Source organism: Eleutherodactylus coqui, chromosome 8 (genome assembly GCF_035609145.1).
Source record: "Eleutherodactylus coqui strain aEleCoq1 chromosome 8, aEleCoq1.hap1, whole genome shotgun sequence".
In the NCBI taxonomy this organism is placed as follows: domain Eukaryota; kingdom Metazoa; phylum Chordata; class Amphibia; order Anura; family Eleutherodactylidae; genus Eleutherodactylus; species Eleutherodactylus coqui.
The window spans coordinates 163,416,990-163,436,173 of NC_089844.1; the positions used below are offsets into that span (position 1 = coordinate 163,416,990).

Consider the following 19,184-nt stretch of genomic DNA (forward strand, 5'->3'; position numbering starts at 1 on the left):
GGGCATGCAGTGTGGGCCGAAGCCAACCTGTATTTGATCTCACGTTACCTCAGCTATCCGGGGCACTGCAATGGGATTTATTAATGTACCGTCGGTGGCTTCCTGGGACCCACCCATGCTGTGGGTCCACACAGACTTCCCATAGCGCAGTTGTACCTGCCTGGCACTATGAAAAGAACCCAGACTGACTAGGGCATGCAGTGTGGGCCGAAGCCAACCTGTATTTGATCTCACGTTACCTCAGCTATCCGGGGCACTGCAATGGGATTTATTTATGTACCGTCGTTGGGTTCCAGGGAGCCACACATGCTGTGGGTGCACACAGACTTCCCATAGCGGAGTTGTACCTGCCTGTGACTATGAAAAACGGCCAGACTGACTAGGGCATGCAGTGTGGGCCGAAGCCAACCTGTATTTTATCTCACGTTACCTCAGCTATCCGGGGCACTGCATTTGGACAAACAAGAGGAGCGATACAGCGCTAATGAGACGTGCACAGCTACGCTAGCATTGGAGTCCGCTTTAGGCCCACGATTGCTGAGGGTTTGTGCAGAGGCCTATGTCCTGGGTGCAGTGAAAGTCCGCTTCCTGCCTACCATTGCTGAAGCTGTTGGCCAAGGCCTATGTCCCGGGGGAACTGCAACTGCGCCAGGTTGGGGCTGTGCAACTTTTTCCTGGCTAATCCAGTCATTGGAGAGGGGAAAGAAAACGTAACTGATTTACTGAGCCCGTCGCAGATGAACTAGCATCGAAGTCCGCTTCATGCCCGCGTTTAGAAAATGTGCTTTAGAATGCGCCTCGCTAGCAGTTTCAGGTGCTTTTATAGCTAAAAAAGAAAAAAAGAAGTGGACTTACCCGGTGCCAGAAGGGTTAATCCGGTGGTAAGGAAATAACCCCTCTGCACCTGTTGTCCACGTTTGCCTTCAGTAGGTTTCTTGCTTCTCCGTATGTCCTTTTGGAGCGGCGTCCGGGGAAATCCTTTCACCGTGTTTGTAAGCACGGTCTGGTTGGAAAATGAAGTTTAAAATAAAGATCAAAAATATCCCGCGCCTTGAAAGAAACCAATCTTTTTTTATTTTGTTTAAAACAACACGTTTCGACACATAATTGTGTCTTTATCAAGTTTATACATACAACATGGTGTGTGCTGCCTTATATAGTGAAGGATAACATACGTCTGAGGCTCACTCTCCAATCAACTAGGGGCGTGATTTTTCAATTTAGGTGATTTATTTGTCACCTGTCTGACCACGGAGCTCTCATGGAATGCATTGCATTCCATAGTTTTTTTCATTGAACTTTATTGTTTCGGTTTTGTTTCCTTTTCATACCATACATCTGGTCTGATTCTAAAACTGTCTCATTGAGACTGTTATATAGGATTATTATCTGTTTATTCTACCTGAAATTTTTTTATTTTTTGGAGTGTGTTTTTTTTTTTTTTTTTTTTTTTTAATTTTTGTTAAAAATGAAGGCTTTTATCTTATTAAAATTTCTCTAATACTTCGTTTAGACCTTCTGGCATTAAGGTATTTAGGCGATATATCCAGTACATTTCTTTTCTTCGTAGTTTCATTATAGAATTTTGTTTTATTGTTTCTAAAGGAATTAATCTTAATTTTTCACTATTTTTACTATGTTTTTCTTTGAAATGTTTAGATATGCTATGTTTTTCATATCCCCTTTTAATATTATACCGGTGTTGGTTAATCCTAATGTTTAGGCTGTTACTTGTTCTTCCGATATATCGCAAGCCGCAAGGGCATTCTAATAGATAAATGATGTTTTTACTTTTACATGTCATTTTTTCTTTTCTTTTTATTTTTTCCTCGCCTTTTTGTATAAAATTTTGTTTATGACACATATGTGTGCAGCATTTGCACTTCATATTGTTACATTTGAAACCACCTGTTGTTATTTTGTTTTCCTCTTTGAATGAATAGTTTTTTTCTTTTTTATTATTTAGGGGATTTGATGGAGCTAAACTGTTACCGATCGTTTTATTTTTTCTAAAAATGATTCTGGGATTTTTTTCTAATGTTTTTCCTAGATAAGGGTCGTTTTTTAAAAGGGACCAGTTTTTTTGTATGATATTTTTTATGTTATTATGGTCTGTGCTAAATTTTGTGATGAATATATTGTTACTATAGGTATTTTGTTTTGTGTTTGTTTTTTCTTTTGGTTTTTCACTTTTTATGGTTTTTTGATATGCGTCTTTTAATAGCTGTTTTGGCTAATTTTTATTTTCAAATCGGTGAATTATGTTTTTTGCTTGATCTTCAAAAATATTTTTTTCACTACAATTTCTGTATATTCGTCGTAATTGACTGTATGGTATATTGTTTTTCCATTTTTTATGGTGACAGCTGTTGTATTGGAGATAACTATTTTTATTTACTTTTTTGAAATGAGTTTTTGTATTAATGATATTGTTTTTGATTAGAGATGAGCGAACGTACTCGTCCGAGCTTGATGCTCGGGCGAATATTAGGGTGTTCGGGATGTTCGTTATTCGTAACGAACACCACACGATGTTCGGATGTTCGGGTTACTTTAACTTTCTTCCCTGAGAAATCTTTTCTATATGCGCTCAATGGGGCCGGCGGCAGCAGCGCCAACCCCATTGAGAACATATAGAAGACAAATCGTTCTTCTCTGCCACAGCTGTAACAGCTGTGACAGAGAAGAACGATGTTTGCCCATTGAATTCAATGGAACCGGCAATACAGCCGACTCCACTGAATGCAATGGGCTGCCGGCGATCGCGGGATGAATTGTCGGAAAGGGGTTAAATATATAAGCCCTTTCCTGCAATTCATCCAGAAATGTGTAAAAATAAAAAATATATATATACTCACCTGATGCCCGCAGACGGAGTTCAGCGCGGCAGGCTGCAGTTCTCCTGAACTGCTCTGAACAGCTGTGAGTAGTATTCAGCAGCCGGGGATTTAAAATCCCCGCCTGCTGAATAAGATGCCTCTGATTGGTCACAGCCTGACCAATCAGAGGCCAGCCCTCACTCACCCATTCATGAATTCATGAATGGGTGTGAGTGAGGGCTGGCCTCTGATTGGTCAGGCTGTGACCAATCAGAGGCATCTTATTCAGCAGGCGGGGATTTTAAATCCCCGGCTGCTGAATACTACTCACAGCTGTTCAGAGCAGTTCAGGAGAACTGCAGCCTGCCGCGCTGAACTCCGTCTGCGGGCACCAGGTGAGTATATATATATTTTTTATTTTTACACATTTCTGGATGAATTGCAGGAAAGGGCTTATATATTTAACCCCTTTCCGACAATTCATCCCGCGATCGCCGGCAGCCCATTGCATTCAGTGGAGTCGGCTGTATTGACGGCTCCACTGAATTCAATGGGCTAACATCGTCCCTATCCGTTGCTGTGTCGTTCCCATCATTTTCTTGAATTGCCAAGATTTTCACACATGAAAACCTTAGCGAGCATCGGCGAAATACAAAAATGTTCCGGTCGCCCATTGACTTCAATGGGGTTCGTTATTCGAAACGAACACCCGAACATCGCGGGAAGTTCGTTTCGAATAACGCGAACCCGAACATTTTGGTGTTCGCTCATCTTTATTTTTGATGTATAAAACTAAATCTAGAAAAATGATTTCTTTATTATCTATTGTGGACGTAAATTTTAGGTTTTTTTCGTTTTTATTGATGCTAATTATGAAATTTTCTAGTTCTAGTTTTGAACCTTTCCAAATTAATAATATGTCGTCTATATAGCGACCATGATAAATTATGTTGTTATTTTTGAATTTTTCAGCCTCAAATTGTCCCATGTAGAGGTTAGCGAATGTCGGAGCGAATTTGCTCCCCATCGCCGTTCCGGTTATTTGAAAATAAAAATTTTAAAAAAAAGAAAAGTAATTATTTTTTAATGCAAAAATGATGAATTTTAATATATACTTTTTTTGAGATTGTGGCATGAGTGGGTCGTTATTGATGAACCACTCAATTGCTTCTACCCCTAATTCATGCCCGCGTTTGCTAGGGGTGTGGGCTGAGGCCTATGTCCCGGGGGAAGTGCAAGTACGCCAGGTTGGGGCTGTGGAGCTTTTTCCTGCTAATCCAGTCATTGGAGCGGTGAAAGGAAAGCTAACTGATGAGCCCATCGCAGATGAACTAGCATCGAAGTCAGCTTCATGCCTACGATTGCTGAAGCTGTGAGCCGAGGCCTTTGTCGTCGGCGCGGTGCAAGTCTGCCATGTTTATCCGCTCTGATTTATTTATTGTTCATGTCTTGGGTTGCCTAGGACCCACCTATGCTGTTGGTGCACACTTAGTTCCCATCGCGGTGTTTGACCTGTCTGGCACAAAGACATTGACTGACTTGGGTAGGGGGCAGAGTGCAGATGGCTTTTCCTTTGCGGTGTCGATTGAGCAACGTGACACCTAGACAGAATGAATACTGTGTGGAAACATGGATTCCCCATAGCTATGTAACTCATGCCCACGTTTGCAGCTCCTGACGGAGGTGGCACTTTATTGGAATGAAGATCGAACGTCAATTTCTCATCGAGTCTCTACAGCATTGTGGGCTATCGCCCCGCTCCTTTTAAAGAGGGTCGCTACCTGGCCCTGCCAACCCTGTGCAGTGTGTGCCTCCGGTTCCTCCTCATCGCAGACACACTTATAAATAGACCTGAGGGTTGTGTGCAGCCAGCGTGTGGCATGAGGGCAGCTGAAGGCTGCGCAGGGACACTTTTGTGTGCGCTGCGGACGCAGGGTCGTGCGGGGGGGGGGGGGGGGGGGGCAACATGTAACCCAGGAGAAGAGGCAGCGGTGTGTCCTGCAGGCAGTGCTTGTGCTTGGTTGGAGGTAGTTTGGTGCTTAGCTAAGGTGTGCCTTGCTAATGAGGGTTTGTCCGAAGTAAAAATAGTTGGGGGGGGGGGGGCAGGAGGGCCACTCTTGCCGCTATTGGGGCTTAATAGTGGGACCTGGGAGCCTGAGATGCAGCCCAGCATGTTGCCCCTCACCTGCCCTATCCGTATCTGTTTCGTTTCCATCACTTTCGTAGGTTTTGAAGATTTGCACAAATGAAAACCTTAGCGAGCAATTCCAGCAACCTGATTAGTTGTTTGGGTTGGCTGATTCACTGCCCCTTCACTGGCCCCTTTTGAGATGTGCATGAGGATAGAGTTTGTGCACCAGGATAGAGTTACAGAGATGTGCACGAGAAGCACGTGCTGAGCCATCAGTGGCAGTCACCAGAGTGCGATCATTGCATAAACATGACCAGTTGCTAGCACACCACCAAGCACACTCCACCTTCGCTTCTCTCCAGCTTACTGAGAGGACTCACTGAACTTCAGGCGTGCTCTAAAAATGCACGTCTTCAGGGAGGCATACCGCATTCCCTGAACAAACCCCTCTGTACGCCGCCTGATAGCATGCTCCCTGATCTAGTGACTGCCAGCCACTATCAACTGCCCCTGCAGTCATACTGTTTCTGCTGTCACACGGCTAAATGTCTGACCATTGTCTATGTGTATAGCATCCCTCACTCTCCAGCTCACCATACCGTGTACATCTCCAGCCCCTTTACCTTCTGTATCACCCCATTACTTGTATTATGTAAGCTCGTTGAAGCAGGACCCGCACCCCTATTGTTTCCATCAACTGATTATATGTAACCGTGGTTCTGTAATTTTTGTACTTTTGTCTTTTGTCTTCTGTATTCCCCGACTATGTAAGCGCTGTGGAATATGTTGGCGCTATACAAATAAAGATTATTATTACCGAGCTTCTGATCGTGATCCGGTGACTTCCACAGTGAAGGGGCGATGAATCAGCCAACCCAAACAACCAATCAGGTTGCTAAAATTGCTGAATAGGGCAGAAGTGGTGTGGAAAAAGTTAAGAAATGTCACTGAATGTTTTAAATCCGCAGCAAGATCCACAGTATTTCCGCAATAGATACAGTCAAAATCTGCGCAAATGCTCATTAAAGGCTGCCTGTGAAGGGGTACACTGACGACACAAAGAGTTGCGATGTGACGGGAGTGCTATAGCTGCTGAAATGAGCTGCATACAGTTGTGCACTGATGGTGCAGATTTTGACTCTGTTTGCTTTGCGGTAATGCTACAGATTTGGTGTGGAATTTTCGGCAATGGAAAATCCCCAGCATTTATGTTGTGTGAACATATCTAAAGGCCTCTTTCAAATGGATGATTTTCTGCTTCAAAGTTACATGTGTCAAAAAATCGCAAGTAATGGAATCCAATGGAAGTGTTCATATGAGTGATTTATAGGCGTGTGAAAAAATTGCACCAGAAAAACTAAGACTGAACTTATTGACTGAAATTCCTTGCTGCTTGAAAAAATAGGTCTTGAGTAGAGATGAGCGAGCATGCTCGTTCGAGCATTAGCATACTCGAAAGTACTCGTTACTCGAGCGAGCACCATGCAGTGTTCGAGAAAATTTCACCCTCTCCTCCCCACATGTTTAGCAGCTTTTTTAGCCAATGAACATGCAGAGAAGACTTTGGCACCTTCTGCTAGGACGTGCCAACCCTGTGCACGTCTATAGCAGTGATTGGCTGGCTGGATCAGGTGACCTAGGATCATAAAAACTCAGGTCACCTGATGCTCGACTCACACAGAGGCTGGATTAGCTGAGGGACAGAGCTGCTGTCAATGAGGGAGAGCGTTAGTGTAGGTTAGAAGGCGCGTTTAGGCAGGGATACATCTTCAAAGAACTCAACAGTCCTTTTTAGGACTACAACTTCACTTTTGTGCATCATCAGTTTGGCTGCCTGGGACCAGTAGTGCACACAAAGCATTCACAAGTATCCCGGCTGTACACTGCATACTGTTACCGGTTCTATACAGTATACTGCTACTGGTGTACACAGGCTATATAGGAACTAACAAAACTCCTCTCATTTTTAATTTTTTTATTTGTTTTTGGCTGAAAGCATTTGCATAATAGGCCCAAGTGTGTGTCCTGTTGATTCACACTATATATTAATACTGTACATATTTTACACTGTCTATTTTAGGCTTAAAGCGTACATAAAATACCCTTAGTGTGTGTCCTCTTGATCCGCACTATATAACAAGACTGTATACACTTTACACTGTCTATTTTTTGTTTAAAGCGTACGTAAAATAACCTTAGTATGTGTCTTGTCAATCCGCACTATATAACAAGACTGTACCCGTTTTACATTGTCTATTTTTTGAGGAAGTGTACGCAAAATACCCCCGTGTGTGTCCTGTCGATCCATACTATATAACAAGACGGTACTCATTTTACACTGTCTATTTTTGGATTAAAGCATACGCAAAATACCTTGCAGTTTGCATAGCATTTTGATGCAGTGCATTATACAACATGATCAACACTAGGGGTAAGGGTCGAGGATGTGAGCGTCCGCGTCTGAATGAAGGTGTGGGCAGAGGCCGAAGTCCTGGGCCGGGTGAAACAGTGCCTGCTGCTGAGGGAGTCCACTCACGCTAGCCAAGGGACTGGACCTGTGAATCCTCACGCTGATCCTCCTTCCTCCCAGCCTGGTCACTCCAGGAAAAGGAGAGATTCAGAACAGGCATACTCACAGGAACTGTTCTCAGGTTCCTTTCCTGAGTCACAAACAATGGTTTATGAGACTCCTGGGGAGTTTGTCGTGACCGATGCCCAAAATTTGGACCTTTCACAGTCTCAGGGTGATGAGGGTGGGGACTTCCAAGTAGTGTCTCAAGAGGTATTTGTTGATGATGAGACACAGTTGTCTGTCAGTGAGGTTGTTGTTAGGGCAGTAAGTCTGAGGGAGGAGCAGACTGAGGATTCAGAGGAAGAGCTGGTGGATGATGAGGTGACTGACCCCACCTGGGTTTGTAAGCCTTCTGAAGACAGCGCTTCAGAGGGGGAGGCAAGTGCAGCACCAGAACAGGTTGGAAGAGGCAGTGGGGTGGCCAGAAGGAGAAGCAAGGCCAGAGCAAGTAATCCCCAACTGTTCCCCACAGCACCTCCTCGCGGCAAGCTCCCGTGCAGAGGGCTAGATGTTTGAAGTTCTGGAGGTTTTTTAATGAGAGCGCGGACGACCGACGAACAGTGGTGTTCATCCTGTGCCGCATCAAGATAAGCAGGGGAGACACCACTAACAGCCTGACCACCACCAGCATGCGCAGGCATATGATAGCTAAGCACCTGACGAGGTGGAACGAAGGCCATTCACCGCCTGCGGGTCACACCACTGCCTCTTCCCCTGTGTCACATGCTGGCACTGAGATGCAATCCCCCTCCCAGGACGCAGGCACGAGTGTCTCCCGGCCTGCACCCACTCCTTCACCTGCATGGTCCTCCACTGCCTCCACCAATGTGTCCCAGCGCAGCGTTCAACTGTCAATAACACAAACATTAGAGAGCAAGCTCAAATATGCAGCCACCCACCCGCATGCACAATCGCTAAATGTGCATATCTCCAAACTGCTGAGCCTAGAGATGCTACCATATAGGCGGGTAGAAACTGAGGTTTTCCGCAACCCCATGCCAGCGGTCGTCCCACGCTACTTAGTCCCCAGTCGCCACTATTTTTCCCACTGTGCCATCCCCGCCTCACACCAGCACGTGTCACGGAATTTCAACCGTGCCCTCACCAATGCGGTTACTGGGAAGGTCCACTTAACCACCGACATGTGGACAAGTGCTGGTGGGCAGGGACACTACATCTCCCTGACGGCACATTGGGTTAACCTGGTGGAGACTGGGACCGAGTCTGGCCCTGGGTCCGCTCACATGCTACCCACACCGAGGATTGCGGGTCCTACCTTGATCATGGTTTCTCCAGCTTATTATGCCACCTCCTCCAACCCCCCTCCTCCTCCATCTCTCGATTACCATCTGTTAGCACGTTGCCTTCAGTCGGTAGCTCGAGGCGCTGCAGCATTGCCATGGGGAAGTGTCAACAGGCTGTGCTGAAACTCCTGAGCTTAGGTGACAAGAGGCACACCACCCAAAAGCTGTTACAGTGTTTGAGGGAGCAGACAGATCTGTGGCTTTTGCCGCTGAACCTCCAACCAGGCATGGTCGTGTGTGACAATGGGCGTAACCTGATGGCGGCTCTGCAGCTTGGCAGACTAACACATTTGTCATGCCTGGCCCACATGTTCAATCTAGTGGTTCAGCACTTAAAAACTAATTTGTCTGAGCTGCTCAGCAAGGTGCGTCGCATGTGTGCACATTTCAGAAAGTCTACCACAGATGCTGCCATCCTCTGGACACAGCGCTTCTAGCTGCCAGTTTACCGACTTGTGTGACATGCCTATGCACTGGAATTCAACTTTGCACATGTTGGCCAGGGTTTACGAGCAGCGTAGAGCCATTGTTGAATACCAGCTGCAACATGCCCGTCGGAGTGGTAGTCAGCCTCCGCACTTCTTCACAGAGGAGTGGGCATGGACGTCTGACATCTGTCAGGTGTTAGGAAACTTTGAGGCGTCAACACAAATGGTGAGCGGTGATACCGCCATTATCATCGTAACCATCCCGCTGCTTTGCCTGCTGAGAATGTCGCTGCGAGGCATTAAGGCCAACGCTTTGCGGATAGAACAGGAGATGGGGGATGACAATATGTCGCTTGATAACCAGACCCTCACGTCTCTTTCTCAGCGCGTATTGGAGGAGAAGGGGGAAGAGACTGCTGCCCACACTGCAGAGGGTACCCATGCTACTTCCTTCACATCTGTTTTAGCGTGTATGGGCTGAAGGAGGAGGAAGAGACTGAGAGTCATCCTCCTAGTGAGGATAGCGATGTGTTGCATACTGGGACTCTGGCACACATGGCTGACTTCATGTTAATCTGCCTTTTCCTTGACCCTCGCATTAGACGCATTCTGGCTAACGAGGATTACTGAGTGTTCATTCTTCTTGACCCATGGTATAAGGAGAACCTTTCCACTCTCATTCTCAAAGAGGAAAAGAGTATGAGAGTGATGCAATACCACAAGGCCCTGGTGGAAAAGCTGATTCTAAACTTTCCATCTGACAACGCTAGTGGTAGAGGACGTAGTTCAGTGGGCCAACTAGTAGGGGAGACGAGGGGAACAGGCAGCATGTCCAGTGCAGGCAGGGGAACACTCTCCAAGGCCTTTGCCAGTTTTATGGCACCCCAGCCAAACTGTGTCATCACTCTTCAGTCGAGGCTGAGTAGGAGGGAACAGTGTAAAAGGTGATGAGGGAGTACATAGCCGACCGTACCAACGTCCTCCATGATCCCTTTGCTCCATACAACTATTGGGTGTCAAAGCTGGACACGTGGCACGAACTTGCGCTGTATGCCTTGGATGTGCTCGCCTGCCCTGCCGCTAGTGTGTTATCAGAGAGGGTGTTTAGTGCTGCTGGGGAGATTATCACGGATAACTAACAGCGCTGACAGGCTTACACTTAAGATGAACAAAGCGTGGATTTCCACCAGTGGAAAGCAGCTTAATATAAAGTATCTTTAAGCTGGAACTAGAAAAACATGCACCCTCTATCACCCCAAAAAAGGGTAAGATGGTAAAAAACAGACCAGTGTGGAAGAGGTAGGCGCATCATTTTAGGAAGGGTAGATGGGTCAATGATGTGCCTGGTGCATTGTTTTGAGGTATACAGGGCCGGGGTTGTGAGCAGTGATGGCCCTTTATTACGACATTTAGATGGATCTTTTTTTAAGAAAAATTCCAATTTTTGGCAGTCCTTAGAAAAGTTTTAGAATTATTAGGATTGAAGAATGCTGGATATTCTTCGCATTCATTTAGAATTGGCACGGCAAAGGAAGGCTGCTGCATGGGGTTTAAGCTCAGCTGTGGTTCAGAATATCGGAAGATGGGAATCTAGCCATTTTAGGTTATATATTAGGCCAGAGGAGTAGGGTTGTGATTGAGTCAAAAGAATTTTGGGTTTAAGAATAATAGAGCCGTTGGGGCATTATTATTTCGAATTTTGTTTATTTTTTAAACAGGTAAGGTTTTAGCCTTGGTGTGGATCCTAGGACATTCTTTTGTTTTTTGGGTGGCGGAGTGTACAAAGATCCGACCGGAGGACCTTCAGATTGGTATTTCAAAAAGTGAGGCAACTATACGTTGCTTGGCTTTTAGAGGCATGGTATGGGTGAGGGTTTTCTCTGAGGTTCTTTGTTTTTCAAAGTTAGTTAAGGCTCCTGACATATTAGTGTCACATGTGGGGGGGGGGGGCAATGACCTGGGGAGTCGGCCAGCTAGACAATTATGCAGGGACATCCAGCAGGATTTTCTGCGGTCGAGAAGAATGTTCCCCAGGATGATGATTGTTTGGTCAAAGATGCTCCCCATAAAATTGTGGAGGATAGTCAGGTCGGTAGAAAAAAAAATCAAAAAGCGAGGGTGAAGATAAACCGGCACATATCAGCATTTGTAGCGAGGAATGGGGGAATTAGTGCCAGGTATGATTTGGAGGGGGGTATTAGGAGTTATTGGTTTAAAGATGGGGTTCATTTAAATGCGGTCGGTACGGATATGTGGACATTGGCGCTGCAGGAAGGCATAGAAAGAGCGCTTTTGGTGTGGGGGGCTGCGCAGACTTAGGGAGTAAGTCATGCTGGCTGTGGCGGGTGGGGGGGTCCTTGGAGGCGGGGGTTTTATAGTTGAGGGAGGGAGTTTTGGTGAGTACGGCCTCACATTTAATACCTTCCCATCCTCCCCCCTTTTAATTCTTGATGGTTGGGTCTGGTGCTGCGGGAAGGCCAGCAAAGGGATCTCGGGTGGCCTGGATCAATTTTTAATGTTCTAGCCTCCCATGGGGGAAGGCTAGTGGTGCCTCCCAGCCAGGTGTACAGTTGGAGACAAGGTTTGGTTTTCATGTTGCAAGCACCAGACCTTATTTTTGGTAGCCCCAAGGACCTCCTCTCCATATATATTATATATACATAAATATATATATATATATAATATTATATAGAGAGAGATACATTATTAAAATTGCATTTGTTAATTTATGTTAATAGAATGGCTGCTGTGGCCACAATTTCCAAAGATAAAAAGGTCTCCGTGTTTTATTGGGAAGGTCTCAATAAGGATTGGAAGGGGTCACAGCGGTTGTGACTCTAGAATACCCGGGTCATGTAACAACAAACATTCATAGAGAAAACTGAAGAGAATAAAGTGCAAATTGGCCCAATGACAGTGAGCATAAAACAGCAAGGAAATGATGGATTACAGATCATTGTAGGGTGACATCATCTGAACCCGTCCGCAGGCTGAAACATATAGCGCTCTATAGTATCCACGTTCCTTACCGTTCTCCTGTAGGACCGTCTTTTCTACTACAGAACTTGATGCGTCGTGTTTCACAAGCACTTTATATGTTTTATGCTCCTTAGATGTAATCTCACTACAGGCGGTGAAGGTGCCTTCGCTGTTGGTCTTTATTATTAGGACAGCGGCTTTATAGTCTTCATAATTTTTTCTGACAGCTATCCTTCGTCTCCATGTGACTCTAATATCTTTTGGGGTGTAATGTAGAACTTCTACTCTTACTTTATCTTTACTCAGAAGAGTGACCTTCACGGCTCGGATGCCTGCAGAAGAAAAGGATTAAGGATGAATACCAGTGTTAGACCTTCGGTACAGTATATTCTGGATGGCAGTGGTCTCATCTGTTTGGTTTAGGAGCACTCTAGGAATAGTACATGGCAATAGTGCTAATTAACCCCTTCATGACAGCCATACACCTATATATGTCATAACTGCAGTACCATCAGCCTGTGCCACCTTCAGCTGCCCTCCCCTCCCAATTCTCTCCTCTCACTAAGGCAGTTTGCACACAAACGGATATTTGCTGCGGTATTCGCAGTCAGCGTCCGCACAGAGGATCCGCAGCAAATATTCAAAGCATGCTATGGAAAATCTTCTTTCACACTCAAGTAAACAAATTGCAATTTCTGCAAGTAGAGGAAAAATCGCAGCATGTTTTATTTTGCTGTGGGCTCTGCACGGATGGCTTCCATTGGATGCCGTTCAACCCGCAACCCATCGGCAACTGACATTGCAAATAGGCCGCCGGTACCTGCGTCATCGCCTAGCAACTGGGTGGAAAACACAAATCTTTAAAGAAAATATTAAATCTGTGCTGCGGATGACCGCAGATCAGGAAGAGGTAATCTGGTGTCATGAGGCGCAGGTTTTATTGCAGAAAGTATATCTGGATACAGAATTGTATCTTTCTGTTTACTGGAGAATCCTTTTGTATTTGTCCTGCTGAAATAACGGTCAGTATGGTGGTCTCTTTGTTCTCGCCATACCATCGGAATGGCGAATGGCATCTACTCCTGCCTTTCAGCCGCAGTGTGAGATGACTGTTACATGACACACAGATGTTGTGCGGTGCCACTTCTTATCTTGGTCACCAAGCTTTATTCCCAAGTACTTGTGATAGGCCCACTTTACCAAGGATGTTACTTTCCTCCGCTGTGTCTTTGTTGTGAACTATCTGCAGACATAGCAGAAATTGTCTGGATTGTTATTACATTTTATAACATAGTCCCAGTCTAATCTGTAAAAACACAGTTCACTAATTACAACTTACTGGTGGATAATCCGCAGTGTTTCCGCACAAAAAGTTTGTGCTTTTGCGATTTTTTTTTTTTTTGTACGATACGATTTTAACATTAGAAAGTCCCATTAAAAAAAATGCAGCGATATCGCGGCTTTAAAAAAAAAAATGCTAGCGGGTAGAAGCCCTTATAGTGTTCAGTCAGCGCGCAGTGTGTGACAGTGATTGCAAAATAGTTGCACAATCACTTTTGTTATTTTTAATAATAAAGTACAACGGCAATTGTATTACATAATTCCCCATAACTGGAAAACCTTACGTGGCAGAAAAAAACGGATATAATATTTGAATTCAGCGCAGTGAAGTTACTAGAAGCCGCCTATCTGCTGATCTGTTACAAAAATTGTGTTGCACAGTGTTATCGTTCGTTGTTCAGCCTGTACATGTGTTTAGACTGAGCGACAGTCTTTTTAGATTCTGACTGGATACAGGAATCTGAACGAGTTATCAGCCTGCATAAAAGATAAAACACAATATATATTATTCATATTATATAGTTATGAGTAGCACACATTGTATCTCCTTCTGTTCCCTTTAGTAATTTGGTTAGGCAGGTAGGAAAGAAGATCTAAAGTTACTGTGTGTATATAGTGACAGTGAAAGTTAAATGTAGGGAGAATGAAATAAGAAAGGCCCATTTACATGCAATGATTATCGCTTAACCCTTTCCAATCCACTGTCGGGGCTGCCCCGACATCATCATTTTCCTCTATAGCTCCGATGTCGGGACAGACCCGACATGCTGTTTCCTCCCACGCTCTGCTGACAGAGGCCACCCGACACACTTATGTGAATAAGTGAGCTGCAAACAGCACTGAACAGCGCTGGATTCTTCCTTTACTGAAAGCCAGATGTTCCAGATGTTCCTTCTCCTCTGCCCTGCTGCCCTATATTCTCCGACAATACAGGAGGGGAGAAAGAACATGAGTGCAGTCAGTAAATGAAGAGCCCAGCGCTTATCAGTGCTGATAGCGAATGCCCGAATGTGCTTCCCTCCCCCTCTCTGCTGCCGGAGAACACCCGACACACTTTTATGTCAGTAAGTGAGCTGGGAACAGGGGGGCATTCAGTAAATGCAGAATGGAGCGCTGTCCAGTGCTCTTTCCAGCTCACTTATTCACATAAAAGTGTGTCGGGTGTTCTCCGGCAGCAGAGAGGGGGAGGGAAGCACATTCGGGCATTCACTATCAGCACTGATAAGCGCTGGGCTCTTCATTTACTGACTGCACTCATGTTCTTTCTCCCCTCCTGTATTGTCGGAGAATATAGTGCAGCAGGGCAGAGGAGAAGGAACATCTGGCTTTCAGTAAATGAAGAATCCAGCGCTGTTTAGTGCTGTTTCCAGCTCACTTACTCACATAATAGTGAGCAAAAGAAATGAGAAAGTGGGAAGGAGAGAAACCACCTTTTAGGGCACTTGCACACGAGCAAAAATTCCGCGGCGGGATTTCCCGCAGAATTTCCGCCCCTGGAAGCTGCCATAGGATTGCGTTAACAAACGCAATCCTAGGCAGACGGCCGCAATTTGGCCGCGCGGCAAACAAATCGCGGCATGCTCTATTTCTGTGCGTGGCTCGCAGAGCCCCGCATAGAAACGTCACTCACCGGCCGCTGGCCCCGCTCTGTGCATGCGCCGGCTGCCCAGCAGCTGGCACATGAGAGAGCCGGGGCCGCGGGAGAAGTGAGTGCCCGCGCTGCTCTCTGCAGACGCTCGGGTCGGGTCCCGCTGCAAGAATTCTCGCAGCCGGATCCGACCCGGCCATCTGCAGGCGGCCTTACTGTGAAACATGTACTAGGAAGCCTGGACTTCATCCTGCAATTTGTTTTAAAAAGTATCACGCGCTAAAAAATTTAATTTATCTAAAAGTGCTAATAAAATCATTAGGTAATTTATTTGTGTGGTTTTCTATGTTGTTGTTCCAAGTAATCCACCAACCTCTTTCCTGCACAAAATAAATTGGAGCTGGGAAAAATGAGCGTGGCAAAAAAATTGGATTGGAAAGGGTTAAAACTCATTCAAATGGGCCAAAATGAGCAATAATCGTTACATGTAAACGCGAAGCCATCGTGCTCGCTTGTCGCTTATCGCCGAGTTTCAACCTGTATAAAAATAGTTGTTAGTTCTCTCATTTGTCGTTAGGTTTAAACAGCAGTCGTTCAGTCTTTCAAATAACTTGGAGGGAGGGGTGATTGTTTGCTGGGCTAAACACAATGACTCATGTGGCAGAAGACAATGTTTTTTTCTTTGCATTAATTAAAAACCTCCCGCCTAAAGATTCTTCTCATATACACACAACCACATAATACTCTAACCACAATAAATAATGCAAGCTTCTTGGTATATAATTTGATCGAATTGCATTGGCCCATCTACCAACGTCCAGGTGACCAAGCTCAGATGGGTCCTAACGCTTATACCAAGTGGTAAATCTCAACCTGGGAAAGTTTGGTTCCTACTAGACATGAGCGAACATACTTGTTTCGAGTAATTACTCGATCGAGCACCGCCATTTTCGAGTACTTCCGTACTCGGGTGAAAAGATTCGGGGGGCGCAGGAGCGCGGGGGAAGGCGTGGCGTAACAGGGGGGAGCCCTCTCTCTCTCCCTTTCCCCCCCCACTCCCCGCTGCAACCCCCCACTCACCCACGGCGCCCCCCGAATCTTTTCGTCCGAGTACGGAAGTACTCGAAAATCGCGGCGCTCATCTCTAGTTCCTACCGCTCAGAATACTCCTCTCTTGGGATTAAGTCTACAAATAAAACCAGGAAAGGTAGGATACCATGCATATGCTCCAGTAGGAGGGACAGAAGATAAATGGGGGGCATGTGTGCCCAACCAAGTGAAGTAATTTGATTGAATTATATACTAAGAAGCTTGCATTATTTAATGTGGTTAGAGTATTGATTATATGTATGTATACCTCTGATAGTAAATTTATTTTGCGTACTGTTGCCATTTTTGGTTCTGCTTCTACTGTATGTTGCAGCCATGGTTTAACGTGCACCTATACATTTCTATTGAGATATATTTCCATTTGGTAGTGCTGACCTATTTTATCTTTTTCTTTTGTCACCGCTAGTTGTAAGCACTCGTGCAGAGCATATGGCCAGGCAGATCATTGCTGAGCGGGTAGAGTTTATACGCAGCGAGAAATCAGCAATCCAGCGATGATTTTTTTTATGCTGCTTTAGGGCTATTTCAGACGACTGTATATCGGCTCGGTTTTCACGGTGTCCTTGTCTGCTTGTCTCCTATTTGCAATAGGAGGCGGCGAGACGGGGGCAGAGCTAAGTACCGACGCTTAGCTTAGCCCACGTCCCCCCTCCCATTGCAAATAGGGGGAAGGGGCGGGAGCTCAGCTCCTGCTCCTGGCTCTTCCATCCCCCCCCCCCCTGCAGACAAGGACACCGTATATTGGCTCGGCGTAAAAACCGAGCCGATATACGGTCGTCTAAATAAGCCCTTAAAGTGAGTGATGATAAAAAAATAAACTAATAGTGATTTTCTGTGCATTTAGATGTAACATTTATCGCGCATATATGTTCGTTTGAACAAATTTTGTGAGATAATAGTCTCTTGTAAATGGCCCTCAAGGGTCTATCCTGGGTAGAGGCATTGGTAAAACCCATCGACATGCCCATTCTTTTATTCAGTAGAGGGTCTAGGATACCTTGTCCATTATAGGTTAGCGCCAAAATCTGTTGTGTGTGGGATAGCGTTAACAAACTCCCCCAAACAGGATAACAAGTGGTAAGTTTTTTCCAATACATTTGTCTTGGGCCGGCTTCACACCGGTGTCATAATCGCACGAGAATTGTGCATTGTGAGATGCACAAATATGAGCCCCAATCTTTTGAATGGGTTCATATACATGAGCGAAACAAATCACAGCATGTTCTACCTTTCTGCATGATCTCGCATTGCAGCGCCCATTGTTTTCAATGGGGCTGGCGGCAGCATCGCCGACTCCATTGAAAGTAATGAGAGTAACTCTGCGATTAAATATGCATAGCTAAGCAGATTCCCAGCCAAAGCTGGTGAGTCCATTAGAATATTACTATTTTACTTCAGTGCATTCCTGAATGTCCCTTCGAACCCCTCATTTTTAATTAGCTCCCTCACATTACATCTTGACTCATAGCTCATACATGAGATGTTTGTTTGTAGATATGCGTTATAAACAACTTGAAGCAGAAGCCATGAAATGCCATATGCGGGACTACTCTCACAGGTCAAGATGGCCTGAAAACCATCTGAAAACACAATCAAAAGCAAAAATGGGAAAGAAGTGAATGACCAGCAGAGTATCAAGGATAGGTGGAGGGAATAGTCAGAGGAACTATATACCTGCAAGTAAAAGTAAAAAAAGAAAATTCCTTCCTTCTCATCGGGGTGTTGGAGACAGCGAGGCTCCCGAGTAGCAGCAGCGCAATTCAAAAGACAGAAGTGCAGAATAAAGCCTCTAAATGGCCACTATAAATACACATAAGGCCAGTAGGGAATAGATAAGCAGTTAATAGATTTGCTGTTTTATGATATTTTTCATAGATATTTAGCTATAAGTCACTATTACTACCTGATATACAGAATGGATCCTAAACATGTATTTTAAATTATTTAAAAGTTGCTCATTCTCACCGATGACCCCGAGTTCTCCTGAGCTCCGCTCCAGTGGGGTCCTTAAACTGGGGTGTTTCACCCGACAGATAAATTCTGCCCCGGAGTCTGTTGCCGCTGACACAGTCAGGTACAGGCAGGCTGTGTAGGTGAACGTCTTATCTTCTTGTTGTGTGGCCTCCATCACCGGGATCTTATATTTGTCATCGGCAGACACATCAAACCATTCCTGACCTTCTGCATCTCTTCTTAACCACTTCACATCCAGAGCATCAGGGAAATAACCAGAGATTCGGCAAAGCAGTTTAGCTTCTTTACCATCTTTGAATGCCGATTTCTCAATCTCTCCCATTACTGGACGCCATTTCAGAGTCTGTAACACAAGGTAAAGAAATTAACATATAAAGAAATGTACAGCGAGGCCCTTCACCGCTGATCAGGACAGGTCTTCAGCCCTTGGGTGTGAAGACGTGTGTGTGGCTGGCTGGCCAGCTTTGGCATCTCAGGCCTTAAAGGGGTTGTCCCGCGACAGCAAGTGGGGTTAAACACTTCTGTATGGCCATATTAATGCACTTTGTAATATACATCGTGCATTAAATATTGGCCATACAGAAGTTATACACTTACCCCCTCCGGTGCTGGCGTCCCCATCTCCATGGCGACAATCAAACTTATCCTCTGGTCGCCGCAACAGTCGCGCTTGCGCAGAGAGGAATCCTCTTCTGCAGGGTCCGGGCTCACGAGCTGCATCCTGGATCCTCCCCCTTCTCAGCGTCATCGCGTAGCTCTGCCCCCGTCACATGGTGCCGATCAGCCAATGAGGTAGCTGTAATCAGCAGTGGAGCTCAGACTGGAGAAGAACATCCACAGTGCACCATGGGAGAAGACCCGCAGTGCACCATGGGAGAAGACCAGCGGTGCACCTTGGGAAATGACGGCGGCCATCTTGAAAGAAGATTTTTATAACT

General features: G+C 45.5%; 1 protein-coding gene across 1 annotated transcript in view; it reads right to left on the bottom strand.

The window, feature by feature from the left end:
• Positions 1-18,966, bottom strand: part of LOC136577984 (uncharacterized) — a 1,034,970-nt gene extending 1,016,004 nt beyond the window's left edge. The window contains exons 1-2 of the mRNA XM_066577895.1: positions 18,844-18,966; positions 18,238-18,589 (exon numbers count right to left, since the gene is read on the bottom strand). Of these exons, the coding sequence (XP_066433992.1) occupies positions 18,238-18,589; positions 18,844-18,966 (475 nt within the window). The remainder of the gene's footprint in view (positions 1-18,237; positions 18,590-18,843) is intronic.
• Positions 18,967-19,184: the final 218 nt, after the last annotated feature.